Source organism: Bacillus rossius, chromosome 1, assembly GCF_032445375.1.
Source record: "Bacillus rossius redtenbacheri isolate Brsri chromosome 1, Brsri_v3, whole genome shotgun sequence".
Taxonomy (NCBI): domain Eukaryota; kingdom Metazoa; phylum Arthropoda; class Insecta; order Phasmatodea; family Bacillidae; genus Bacillus; species Bacillus rossius.
Window position 1 is genome coordinate 14139823 of NC_086330.1, and position 14487 is coordinate 14154309.

Below are 14487 nucleotides of genomic sequence, written 5' to 3' on the forward strand. Positions count from 1 at the left end.
TACACCTAGGTATAGCCATCGCTGACAGGGTAATGTTAGGTGTTGCGTCATTTTGGAGCACGTGGCACAAGACGCGAGGACTCCGGCGTCTGCCACGCCGCTCAGTGACAGAATGGCGGCCGATCAGAGTGCACGCACGGAGTTCCGTGATAGTTTTCATAAAAAAATTGGTTGTCTGTAAAGTCGGTTTACGGACGATAGTTTAACGTGACAACGTCATAACAAAACATTGATGAAATGATTGCATACTTTTATGAATAAAATTGAATCATTTGTATTGAATTATCACTATTTTGTATGGATACAAAGAAGGAGTGAAATGAAATCTACAATTTAATTGATAAATTTACTTTTATTTGCACTCATTAATTCAAATATGTTCATTACTTCAACGAAGATATTATTATAACTATAACTTTTATACATGTTTGCTATTTAACTTCTTCCAATCTGTGTTATTCTGTTAAGGATAGGACGATGATAGGAAAAGTAGGAAACGAATGGGAGTGTTTCAAGTTTAATGTGCCTCGAAAAAGTCAAATCGATGGTTATGCCAATCGAGTGGAAGAGAGATAGATGCGGCGCAAGCGTACAATGAGCGTAACGGGACAAAGCGTAACAGGACAATGAGTCATCCTTTTTCGTGCGTGCAGCCGGCGTTCATCGATTTATTAGACTTTGTCACGTCAAAAATATTCAAGAGGTATTGTCTGTGAAGAGATCGAATCGCTTTTACCTAAAAACGAACAATATTTGCAATTTACATTAACGAACTTGGAACTATCGAGGAAATGTTCTCAAGGACCGAGCCGCTGTAATTTAATGACATTATATGGTATAAATAGTATCTTCCGAAGATTTTATACCTCGTAACATTCAGATACTATTTTATAAACTGATCATATTAGGAGCACAACTGTGTACAACTCTCACAATTATTACAACGGTACACGAAGTTTAACATCAATAAGTAATTATTGGTAGGTAAAATGCCATGCCGAGCAATAATATAAAATATTGAGCTTTACTGCAAGTTCTGGCTTGGTATTTAAAAGAAAACTTATGGTGGGCCCTAAAATCGTTTATGTTCTTAATAATTCATTTTGGTATAACATTGCGATATATTTCGCTCGAAGAACCACAAGTTTCGTGTTCTGTAGTCCTACATTCAGTAACACTATCGTGACGAAATGATTTTTTGAACTGTTAGAAGTATTGTTCTCGGAACTATTGTTTCTTATATTTTTTTACTGAATAGTTAATTATTTTTAAAAATGACGAGAACACCAAGATTTGTGTATTATTTTCAGTTAGTTGAAAAAATAACTATTTGAAGATGAAACCATGAAAAAACGGGCGAGGTCACAGCACTGAGGTCAGTTCAGTCGACGGAAAGCTATTGGTAGGCCTGGGAGGACGTGCTTTTCTGGGGATCCTCTCATAACTTAGAAAGTCGAAACTTGGACGAGTCATTACTTTAACTCTTGGAAAAAAAAAACTCACACTACTAAGAATTGTCATAAGTATGAAGGACCATAGCTTTTAAACACGCAACGCCGAACCACACAGCTTATAAACACCGAAACTTGGAACGATCACAACTTAAACACACACACATAACTTAGAACTGTCAATATTTAGAAACACGTAACGCAGAAACACGCAACTTAGAACCATCGTAACTTGGAATGTCATAACTTAGGACTATCACAACTTCGAAACACAGAACTAATAATTGTCATAACTTAGAAACACACAACTTATAACAGTCATAGCTTAGAAACACACAATTTTTAAATTTAATAACTTAGAAACACACAACTTATAACTGCCATAACTTAGAAACAAAAAACTTATAACTGTCATAACTTAGAAGCACGCATCTTATAACTGTCATAACTTAGAAACACATAACATATAACTGCCATATCTTAGAAATACACAACTTATAACTGTCATAACTTAGAAACACGTTACTTATAACTGTCATAACTTAGAAACACGTGACTTATAACTGTCATAACTTAGAAACACACCATCTATAACTTATAAACACACCATTTATAACTTAGAAACACACATGGCTGAAACACACAACTAAGAAACTTCACGACTTAGACAGTTATATCGTGTGTGTGTGCAGGCTGTGCGGCTTCGAGCCGTTCTGGGACGACGCGGGCGAGGTGGCCATGTGCCAGAGGGTGGTGGACGGCGACTTCAGCTTCCTGTCGCCGTGGTGGGACGACGTCTCCGCCAGCGCCAAGGACCTCATCTCGCAGGTAGTGTCCTGCTCCTCCCAGCCTCCGCACTCGTCTCTCCGTCCCTCTGTCGTGTCGCGGGCGCTCTGAAGCAGTGGTTCCTTACTGGAGACCCGAATAATCCGCGGATTCATTTTGTGAAATGCTACAATTCAAATGATTACACCTTAGTGCTGCTTCTTCCGTTGGTTCACTGTTAATCTGGAGGACTGAGGGCCAATTAGAGACCCTCACTCGTAGAAGTGTCGAATCACAGGCTGCCCAGTAGAAACGACTCGCAAGTCAACAGCCAATAAACAGTTGGCATTTTCCCGAGTGTGTAGAGGATAGTGGAATCTATCCTGGAGGTCATTGACCCCCGCGAATTTTTCCGGTCTCTATTCATTACTAGGGACCGGAAAAATTCGCGGGTTCAATGACCTGTAGGATGAACTCCATAGTTCTACGTGCACTCGGTCAAATGTCACCCACTCATTGGCTGCTGTCTTGTGAGACGTCCCAACGTAGCAGCCTGTGATTCGATACAGCTTTGGTTGGGTGTTTCTCATTGGCCCAGAGTCATCCAGGTGAGCTGTGAGCCAATAGCAGAGGCAGCACTGAGGTATAACTATTTGTAATTTAGCCTATCGCGAAATGAATTCGCGAATTTTTCCTGTCTCTATTCATTACTTACTACTGAAAGGAGTGAGATTGCCCTCGAAACTTCAAACAGTTTCTGGAGTGATTCACGTTCATCTTCTCGTGAAAACACTCGGGGCCACCCAGTTTCAATGACATAGTGACATTTTATTTTCAACTCCCAGGTGCTCAAAGGGCGAGTCAAAACAGTCTACGTACGTGCATCGTATCTTATTATAGGTTTTAAAAAAAATTCCGTGTTCAGCCAGCTCAAATTACGTTTAGACTCATTGAAAACTAACAAGTTTTACAAGATCCTGCAGGATTTTGGGACAAGCTGAGCTTAGTTATTGTCAATTTAATTTTGAAAAAATATATATAAAAAAATAAACAATGAATTAACCGCTGTTGCCTTTCAAGAAGTCACCGGCGAATATATTTGTTACGAAATCTATATTAAACTCTAACCCCTCATCCTGCGAACTTGTCCCTAAAACTTCTATAACAGGTCAGAACAGTGGCTTCACCTGCGTTCCTCGCAGTAACTGCTGTCAGTTAAACCCAGTTGTTTGCTATCACACGAACAAACAAGACAGCAGAAAGCAAGTGAAACGTTTTCTTTGTCATAACGTATTCTTGAAAGTGCTATGTTTTTAAGTGGGCTGTGTTAAGCAAAGCAGGGCCTGAACCGACTCCGCCCTAGTCAATGAAAGAAACAAGGACGGGAAAGTTAAAGCATCGGTAACCAAACGTTACACGTCGAAAGGTTGACAAGGGTTTACTACTTGGAATACCAATAAGTTACCAGAAAAGATCTCATTCAGCTGATGATAAAAAAAACCAATGGGTGCGTGTACTTATAGTTATAATTACTTGTCGTAATAAAAAACTAACATTAATTTTGCATGTAAATATTTAATTAAAATAAAATAATAAGGGGGCTGGAGTGATATTATTAATACGGTGGGTAAAGTATAAATCCAATAAAATTAAAAATAATAATAATTACTCAGTATTATCAATTAATACAAACATGCACATAAAATAAATTATTTAATTTAGTAAAATAATCGAAATTTGTTTAATCAATAAAAAAAATAAATAAATATGATGAATATTTACTCTAGTTTACTAATTTTAAATATTTATTAAATAATAATGTAGTTATTTATATGTAATGCAAATAAATTATACATACGGAAACATAACCTCAGTTGTATAAATACGCTTGAAAACGTTTATGAACACAATTTATATCACTAGAATTCACAATGAATAAATGTTTGTAGTGAATTGGACCTCGCGCATAGTACAAATTTAAGTCTAATCATTTTTAATAACGCGCCTAAAGTAGTATAACTTCAAAAACTTTGATGCCACTTTTAAATTAACTGAATGATATTAATCTAAACTATTTCCCAAATCATTTCACTTGAAACAAATAAAAATATTATAAAAGCATCACATTTTATTTGAGCAATAAATTCAAATTCAAAACTAAAAGAAAAAAACACTATATGTTTGCACCAAAAAAAATGAAAACTCAACCTATGAGTCAAAACGGTCTTCTACGATGGAATAACACGAGCGTTAGGATTGAACTGTTCAGTTACTGAGGTCAGGTCCTAGGTACCCGGTTAGGAACTTCAGACGCAATTGCAGCACCAAGAACTTGCACAAAGAAGTATCCTGTGTTTCAGAAGAATAAGTCACCAGATCGGGAGTGTTTTCGAGCGACTTGGTGTTTCTTCCCCCTCGCTGCGTGCAGACAAACAGAGAGACTCCGAGAGGGAAGTGCAGCACACACACACTTGTATTATCTTTGAAAGATTTGTGCAATGGGAGTGCATGACTTGATGTAAGCTTTTTGACATACGCCATTACTAAGCACATGTATATCTGTAGAAGAAAACTAAAAATACCCAAAAGACCAAAACACAAATTAAGCAAAAAATGGCTGTTGTCAACAGGATATAAACACCACATAATATTCCATAACAGGAATATGGTAAAAAAAAACAAAGAAAAACAAAGAAAATTGGACTAAGAGAACGAAAAAAAAAAAAACCCCACCACAAATGATGACAGCACAAAAATATTGAACCCAAAAAAATTCAGCACAACAGTTGAGACGAGACAAAAACACGAATAAACGAAAAGACAAAACAAACACAATAGTTTTCCAAAACAGAAACAAGCGACGTTTCGGGAACTGCTATCTGCTCCCGTCCTCAGGCAGAGACGCACATGGTACGAAAACACTTGTGCTTCTTGCCCTGGCTGCACTCCCCTCTCCTCCCTCCTCCCTTCTCGACTTCTCTTTGAGCTCGACAGGGTGTTTATTCAGCAAGACCCACCAGCGCCGAAGAGATGCTAGAACCGCTGTAGTTAGCGAGACCCCCTTCCCCACTCTACTAGACCGCACCAAGCGCCTGGGGGTGCAGCGACCCGCAATACACGCCGGCGTGGCTGGTGGCTGGCTGCAGGCGGAATACGACCCGCTGTTCTGCTTCGCCAGGTCGGAAGGAAATAGCGGTGTAGGAACCCACGCGATTGCTATCGAGGATAAAGGACAGAACGATAAGCAAATAACAATAAAAACTAAAAATATTTAATGATTATAACCTACAATTATATGCCTGAAATTTAAATGTCTTAAAAATTTTGTGCGCGTAGTGGAACTGTGGCATTGCTACCGCTAGTCGCTTGGTTTGTTAGTCTGCTGGTTGGTATTGGGGCCCTTGTAGACCTATTTAGCACCCCGCGCAAGTCACTTAAAAGTTTGTATTGCTAAGCGGACTATTAAAAGTTGATTTTATGAAGAAAACAGCCGGAGTTCATCGATTTATTAGACGTTGAAACGTCAAAAATTGGTTGTCTGTAATGTCGGGTTACGGACGTTAGTTTAACGTAACGTCATAACAAAACAATGATGAAATAATTGCATACTTTTATGAATAAATTTGAATCATTTTTATTATATTATCACTATTTTGTATGGATAAAAAGAATGAGTGAAATGAAATCTACAATTTAATTGATAAATTTACTTTTATTTGTAATCATTAATTCAATTATGTTTATTACTTTAACGAAGAGATTATTTTAACTATAACCCTTATACATGTTTGCTATTTAACTTCTTCCAATCTGTGTTATTCTGTTAAGGATAGGACGATGATAGGAAAAGTAGGAAACGAATGGGAGTGTTTCAAGTTTAATGTGCCTCGCAAAAGTCAAATCGATGGTTGTTCCAATCGATTGGAAGAGAGATAGATGCGGCGCAAGCGTACAATGAGCGTAACGGGACACAGCGTAACGGGACAATGTGCGTAACGGGACACTTTTTCGTGCGTGCAGCCGGGGTTCATACTTTTATTAGACGTTGTCACGTCAAAATAAATGTTTTGTCACAGATGTATAAAATTGCAAACGTACCTACCTCACAGTAATAGTTTTTTTAATTTATTGTGCTTGTACCGTGGAAGGAACACAAGGCTTAGTCGTGGCTATGTCTCATATCAACGACGCATCAGTTCCCATATATATATATATATATATATATATATATATATATATATACTCCCCCCTGGATTGAAGCTGTGAGGGGAAATGGATTGCATGGAATACTTCCAGGGATGCATATTGTACAGTGTAAATGTTTGGCGGCAGCGTGGAGTAGCGAGTGCTGTACGTGGGTCCTCATGGCCAGAGTAGCGACTGCGCGATTGAGTAGCGACTGCGCGCAGCGGGTGGCCCAGCTAGTAGGGCAAGGTGTTATGGCGACCGAACAGAGCGGTGTTGTTGTGAGTCGAAGCTGCAAAACATGTTAACTAGTGGCGTTTTTTTTAAAGTGTTGTTCCAAGAGTGTCTGTCTTAAATATGAATAGAAAAACGGTATACAAAACTTTCGTGTCATGTCGACCATGTTTTTTTTTCTTTTTTTTTTTTTTCCAGTTTCGTACGTGTGGCAGAGGGCGTAACTGTCCAAACTGTAAATGGAACAGAAATTGTCATGTAAAAATTTCAGATATTTGTAAATTTGCACATGTTCGTGAAAATAACTGTTTCGCCACAAAATAATGTTCGCAGTAATAATGGGTTCGGGTTCTCACCCGGGCATTTATGCTTTTGTGTTGTCCCAGTTTTGTCTAATTTATTTATTTTTCTCGTGTAGGGTACTTTGTTGAAATTTACCGAGCATGCTGTGTGTGTGGTGTGAAATGTAAACATGCTGCCTGAACAGCTTCCCAGGATTCTTGCGCACATTAAATAATCATGACAAAACAAAATATAGTCAAGTTATTTAATATTATAATTTTTTTTTATGAAATACTCTGCGAAAATAAGTAATAGATTAAAATAATACCTATATTAATAAATAGATCCACAAGCCAAAAATTATTAAATTACAATTTGAATTTATTGAAGCAGGTATCTGATTTTCATAAGCAAGTTAAAAACTTTAAATGATGTTTTTAACACTTGTCTGAAAAAAACCAAGTATTCCCCGAGTGCAGGGATGACCGTGCAGGGGAGCGTGTGTGGTTGCAGCTGCTGCAGGCGGAGCCGGGCCGGCGCCCCACGGCGACGCAGGCCCTGGCCCACCCCTGGGTGCGCGGCGAGACCCCCGCCAGCACGCACATGGCCGCCGCCGTCAAGCGCCTGCGCGAGTTCAACGCCCGGAGGAAGTTCCGCGTGAGCACCTCCCCCCCCCCCCCTCCACCGACTCATCCAACATTATGTTGGCAATATTTAATTCAAGATAGAAGCCCCCTTGGGGGTGTACTTGAAGAATTAATTTCTGTATTTTTTTTCTTTATATATATATATATATATATATATATATACAATTCTTTCCTAGATTCTAAAATAATTTTCCGGGGTTATTTCTAGGTCTTCTTAATTCCAATTTTTTTAATAAGTATATTTTATATAATAAATATATATAATTGTAATTATATAGTATATTTCAATAAATCTTCTAGAAAGTGGAATATAGAGCTCCCCAGGATTAATACATGTTATATAAATATGGATTAAAATTAAATGATTATACAATATAAAATAAAAGAGAAATTCCACAATGAATGATATATACAGAGTTAATATCCCTCCTCTTCCTCATCCTCTTCAACTTCATCTTCTGTATCTTCACTGTCTTCTTCTTCGTTGCCACACAGACACAAACAGTTTAGATATATTATAGCTAGGGACCGGAAAAATTCGCGGGTATAGTTCTACGTACACTACGTACACTCATTGGCTGCTGTCTTGTGAGACGTCCCAGCGTAGCAGCTTGTGATTCGATAAAGCTTTGGTTGGGTGTTTCTCATTGGCCCAGAGTCATCCAGGTGAGTTGTGAGCCAATAGCAGAGGCAGCACTGAGGTATAAATATTTGTAATTTAGCCTGTCGCTAAATGAATCCGCGAAATTTTCCGGTCCCTGATTACTAATTAGGGACCGGAAAAATTCGCGGATTCATTATCCTCTGCATTCCTCAAGCAAACACGCGTGTTCATTGGGTGCTAACTTGTGAGGCGTCTCCACTGGGTAGCTTGTAATTCGAGGCTTGTTTGGTAAATAGTCTGTCATTTGCCCAGAGAGGTGCAGTTAAACCGCGAGCCAATAGCAGAACGAGCAGAATTGTTCACATGTTTGAATTATAGCCTGTCGCTAAATGAATCCGCGAATTTTTCCGGTGTCTACTAGCAATACATTTTCTTACAGAAAGTCCGTACATGTACACGTGCACTCAAGCATGTGAACGTCGAGGAGGGGGTGACTGGGGCGCTGGTTCCAGGCGGCGACCCACGTGGTGCTGGCGACACAGAGGGCCAGGTACCTCATCTCGCCCGAGCGGCGGTCGCAGGAGAACTCGCCCAGCCCGCCGGGCCAGTAGCGACCGCCACGTCTGCTACTTCCACCGCTCGCTACCGCGCTACCTGCTGCATCACTCTTCAGCACGGGCGCGCGAGCCGAGCCAACGCAGCGCAGGATGTCCACGAAAGAATGGCGTATATCACAACAGTTTAATTTAGACCATTTCAAAACAAATCATACATCAAATTGAAACTAACTTAGTATTTTTTTCTTACAAATGTTCATTTTGAATACGTGCACCTTCAGTTATACCCACACTTTGGTCACCACGTCCAGAGTAACGGACGCAGTAGCATCTTGAAATAATTTTGGTAGCGGCGGATGCGGACACAATATTTTATAAAGCCACGTGGCTTTATGCCAGGTGAACGTGGAGGCCAGCGAAAAAATATCTCTGTCGTCTCGACCATTACGACCAATCCAACGGTCAGCGACTTCGACGTTCAACCACTCTCGTACAGACATTCCAATGGGTAGGGCTGAAATTAAAGATGCACCCTTTAGCAAATTGCAGAACACAAAACGCTTTACGCTCAGGAGTCGCCATCTTGAGCAGGTGGCGCTGCAGGCGAGAAAACAACAAAGCAGTACTCGCGCATGCGCTTATATGACACTGTTTGAGTTACTCTTTAACTGTGACCTTGAAGCAAAACTCTACAACGCTCACAGTTGATACTATTTAAAATTTTATATCTGTGACATTCTTTCATGCACATTCTGTGATTGTTTATTTGCAGTTTTCACAAACTATTTCTTGACTTCTGAGATGAGGACAAATCCGTGGAAATCGCCCGACGTTCCAGGCACACCTTCAAGAGCGTAAGGCTAACCACAATCGAACATCATGTTGTTAATCGTCTTTGAAGATGGCTGCAAAATGGCATGCCGAAACGTCGGGAACTCTTTCATTTCCACGGATATGGCCTCAAACCCGGAAGCCAAATATTATTTTGAAAGTGGCCAATAGAGACTACGATATAATCTAGAGTTTTATTAAAGCGACGAGTCTAATACACCGTTAGAAATAACAGTAAATTTACTGAGTTTTTAACCTCATATAAACGAAACGTTTTACATAATTTCAAATAACTGGATCTTTGTAGAAACTAAACCGTATATCAACTTCAGAATTATGTGTTTTGATGTAAACAAGACAAGCACATGCGCGGAACAAAAAAAGAAGGTTTTTGCTGTAGACTCAACAAGTTTTTGAATTTTTTTTAAATGTAATTAAAATTACTATTGTTGATTCATGTTTTAAAGTAAGTGAACTCAAACCCCGTAAACTTACAAATATCCCTGGATAAATTGTAAACTTATTTGTTCGTAAATTCAAGGTGAACATTTCTAACAGTGTACTAAACTTGTAAACGGTTTGGGTATATTAATGACTTGAATATGTGTGAAAAATACAGCTACATTCGTACTCTCCATGTCTTTCACAATTGTAGTTTACAAATTTTGATAACTTGAAATAAATGGGGCGGGTCCTTTCTGCTATTGCTCGCCCCAGACCACAATATAACTTTATACTATTAGTAATTATATTAAATTTAGTAACTTTTCAAAGAAGAATTGAACTCAAAAAAACGAATAGTTTTTCGTAAATTAAAATAACTGAATTTTTGTAGAAATTACGCCATTTTTCGTCTTCCCAGTTGTATTTTATATTCTAAACAAAAATATACACACGCGTGGACCATAGAAGTTTGTTATTACCACTGTAAAGGACCATGATTTTTGAATGTTTTGCGATATTTTAAGAACATTCTTTTGGATTAATATCCAAAGTAAGTGAACTCAGTGTCCGTACATTTACAAAGATCCCTGCATAAATTGTAATACCAGCGTTATTGTTAGTTAAAGGTAATCATTTTCAACAGTGCAGGTGAGCATGAAGGTTTGCTTATAGAACTATACAAATAAACGGCTTCAAACAAAGATGCTTGCTTTAGTTAGAAATTTCTAAACGTAAAGCAGAATTTATTTTAGGATACTATACTTTCTGCATATAAACTCTGGTGCACCAACCGCCACACGATGATACAATCAAATGCACTAAAGACTAATACCGGACAGCTCCAAGAAATCAAGAAATTTGTGTGAAAACCTGTGTTGTCACGTCAGTCGGGAAGCCTACGAAACACTCGTCCTTCTGGACATACCCGAATACTCACGTTGGCAAGCCTTCTTTCAACAGACGAGAGAGCCAAACGCTCGATCGTGCATCTTCGGTTTTTTTTATTCATTGTAAATAAATATACAACTCATGATAACTAATGGTCAATTAGGTTAGGTTAGCTACATTATAAATACTTTAAAACATTGTGGACGGTTGATTTGGTTAGGATAGCTACATTAAAGATGCTGTGAAATCATGTAAACGGTTTCCCCCAAATAAATACACGGTTGTGGTACGGAAAAAAAAAGCGAGCATGAACTTCGGGGAACTTCGGGTTTGGTTCTCTCGTCTGTGAAAAGAAGGCTTGCCAACGTGAGTATTCGGGTATGACCAGAAGGACGAGTGAATCGTAGGCTTCCCACGTCAGTCCGCTAGATGGCAGAAGGTATGCCCAGAATGATCTGTGTATATATTTAATACATGTGGTACCAACGTTATGACAGCAAATATAACTTTCTTTTTACTTGGAAAAACGTTTTTTTATCATTATACAGATTTATGGGAGATATAAACCTCAAGTTATTAAAGTATTTAATAGAATTTAATAATGTTTGACACCAGATACGAGTATATATAAATTTGCTGTTTATCTATAAAATATTGTTAGGTCTCACCTCTTGCCGCTAGGTTATGTTTCACGGGAAGCCTATATTTCACAGAAGAGAGAGCCACACCCGAAGTTCCCCGAAGGTTATGCTCTTTTTTTTTCGTTCGATCTCATTCTATAAACCAATGTGGCATTAAATTTTGCGTTCGATTAGGATAGGTTAGCTACATTATAAATACTTTAAAACATTGTGGATGGTTGGTTATATTAGGTAAGTAAAGCTACATTAAAAATACTGTAAAATCATTTTATGGTTGCTTAGCAAATAACTTTTTAATATTTAGCTATCCAGGGCTAGGAAACAGTTTACATGATTTCACAGTATCTTTAATGTATCTATCCTAACCAAATCAACCGTCCACAATGTTTTAAAGTATTAATAATGTAGCTAACCTAACCTAATTGACAATTAGTTATCATGAGTTACAATGAACAAAAAAAACCGAAGATGCACGATCGGGCGTTTGGCTCTCTCGTCTGTGAAAAGAAGGCTTCCCACATAGCTTATTGGTATTAGTCTCTAGTGTGTGTGATGTAACCACAACAATGTGCCAACTACGTCAGCAGGGACGCGTTTATTCGACTGATCTGTAGGCAAATAAGACAGTGATCGTTGAGGCCATAAAACAGCTTAAATGCGCAGTAGGTTTGTGGGCTGGTATCGCCAAAAAGATTTTTAATACGTTCCCCAGAACAGCACGTACAAGACAGGTGTGTGTGACTTAACAGACACCCGACGCTTCTGTGTAACTTTTCACAGACTTTACTGAAGTTCATACTCACGGTAACAATGTTGTACGGAGAACTAAAACACCCGTAGTTTTATATACTGGTCCAGGAGATGGTTTGGAACATATCAGATTTGTTGCTGGGAACGAACTGGGGAACTAGCCTGACAAAGATTTAGTGGGAGTGTGCAGTGAGGGAAAAAGTTTAAAGTTTAGGTACAATATTACTGCTAAAATAATAATTAACAAATAAAATAACAAAAAGGGTATATATATCCTGGATAGTATTTCACAGCTCACTCCAGATATTAGTACATTTATATAAACGTATTTTGGAGACAAGAACTATTTTAAAGAAACACAATATTATTATTGAATATAATTATTTTGATGAACATGTAGAAAAAATAATGTTTTCAAGAAGACATATATCTGTTGAGTTTCAAAGAATTATATAATGAGAAATTCCTGACTTAAATAATTTAAATATTATTTTATTTATAAGTTTGGTTCCTTGTTACGTAATTACATGACATCGTTGAAAAAAAAGTTTTTTTTTTTCGATGCTTTCGGCACAAAGTACCAAAACTTTGGACATCATGAGCTGGGAAACATATGCTGTATGTTATAGTTTTAACGATTTTTTTAAAGGGACCACCTAGTTAGGGCCATATTTGCGTGAGAGGCGAAGTGATAAGGTTGACTTTTCTTGACGTTTAACATGGACGCTCAGCCTTAATACTCGACAACGCAAACTTCCAGGCAAGTACACTTCTAATTGCAACTACTGTTTATGTAATTAATTTTGACTGTTAAATACATATATAACATACACTGGTGTTCAACTGCTATCAGTTAAAAAGATAGCATAAAAAAGACGGTACGTTGTCTCCGAGAAAAAGGTTTTCAAATGAAACTAATAAACATAATGAGCCATCGTATCGGACTTTTTAAGAGAACGTTGTACATCAGTACACATTACACTTGTTTATTACATTTCTGGAGGAATTACGACGGAAAAATTTTCATTAAAAATAAAATAACTACACATATTCTTTGTAGACTTATTTTTGAAGCCATTGTACCATAATGACCTATAGTGTGTATACCAGAATAAAGTACTCCCAAAAAAAGAGCTGTAACATTAATGTTTGTACAATTATTCTGTACAACTGCCATTTTCAAGAGTTCCCAAAACGCACTGCTATTGACAACTAGTAAGAATATACTGGCGGTATCAATATATGTATCATGGTCTTATGATTAAAAATAATCCCAGGATATTAAATGAAACCACTATTATGGAATATCGTTACTATATAATTAAGTATTTGAGATTAATTATTTGTGAAAAAAATGTATTTTGAGATATGTATTACGCTTCAGTATTTTTTTTTTCCATAAGCGCAATCTTTAAAATTGGTGATTTAAATCTCTTAAGTACTTTTAACGGATAATTTAAAACGTAAATATATAACATCTATTACCCCTCACTTGCAAATGAAACCTGTCCATGATTCATGGTAAAAATGGGTTTTCTTGATTGTACCTTTATGCTACCATATTTTTATATAAAAGTTCATTATTTTGTATGTTACTCTATTGTGAGAATGAAATATAAAGCTGAAAGAATTAAATACAGTGTACTTAGTTAAATTCAGTAAAGATGTTTGTAATTTGATAGATTTTAAAAATATTTTTTCTACATAGTATATATCTTTTTTTAAAAGTACTGTATAGTTTAATGTAAATGTGTTTGTATGATTACAATTTTTGTAAATAAATAGTTTATACTAGCATTTAGTTCAAGGTTTGTACAAAGTCATAATAAAATTATTTTTTATGTCGGTGTTCTTTGATTTCCTTCTGTTTACATATATTTTCATTGAAAAGGGTCACTAAGTGTTTCCTATCACTCAAAACGTCGTAGGTAAAGAGTCATCCAAGGTAACACCCTCTATAGAGGCTTCAAGCAACCAAAAACCCGCCACCAGCCGTCTTGTACCTTTATGAACTGAACTCAAGCCCAAATGTTAATTTTAAACCCTCGCGACAAAATATTTTTACGTATGGAAGCAATTGTATTCAAATAATATAAATATATTTAATTTTAAATTTGATTATTGCAAAATTGATCACTGAGCAAGATATAAATTAGATACTCAAATTTTTTTTAAATTCTAAATTTTATTGGTACGGATTTGTTTACG

The 14487-nt window shown here is 37.2% G+C and overlaps 1 protein-coding gene across 1 annotated transcript in view; it reads left to right on the top strand.

The window, feature by feature from the left end:
* Positions 1 to 14124, top strand: part of LOC134532506 (calcium/calmodulin-dependent protein kinase type IV-like) — a 164500-nt gene extending 150376 nt beyond the window's left edge. The window contains exons 8-10 of the mRNA XM_063368967.1: positions 2144 to 2279; positions 7431 to 7574; positions 8681 to 14124. Of these exons, the coding sequence (XP_063225037.1) occupies positions 2144 to 2279; positions 7431 to 7574; positions 8681 to 8779 (379 nt within the window). The 3' untranslated portion in view covers positions 8780 to 14124. The remainder of the gene's footprint in view (positions 1 to 2143; positions 2280 to 7430; positions 7575 to 8680) is intronic.
* The last annotated feature ends 363 nt before the right edge of the window (positions 14125 to 14487 follow it).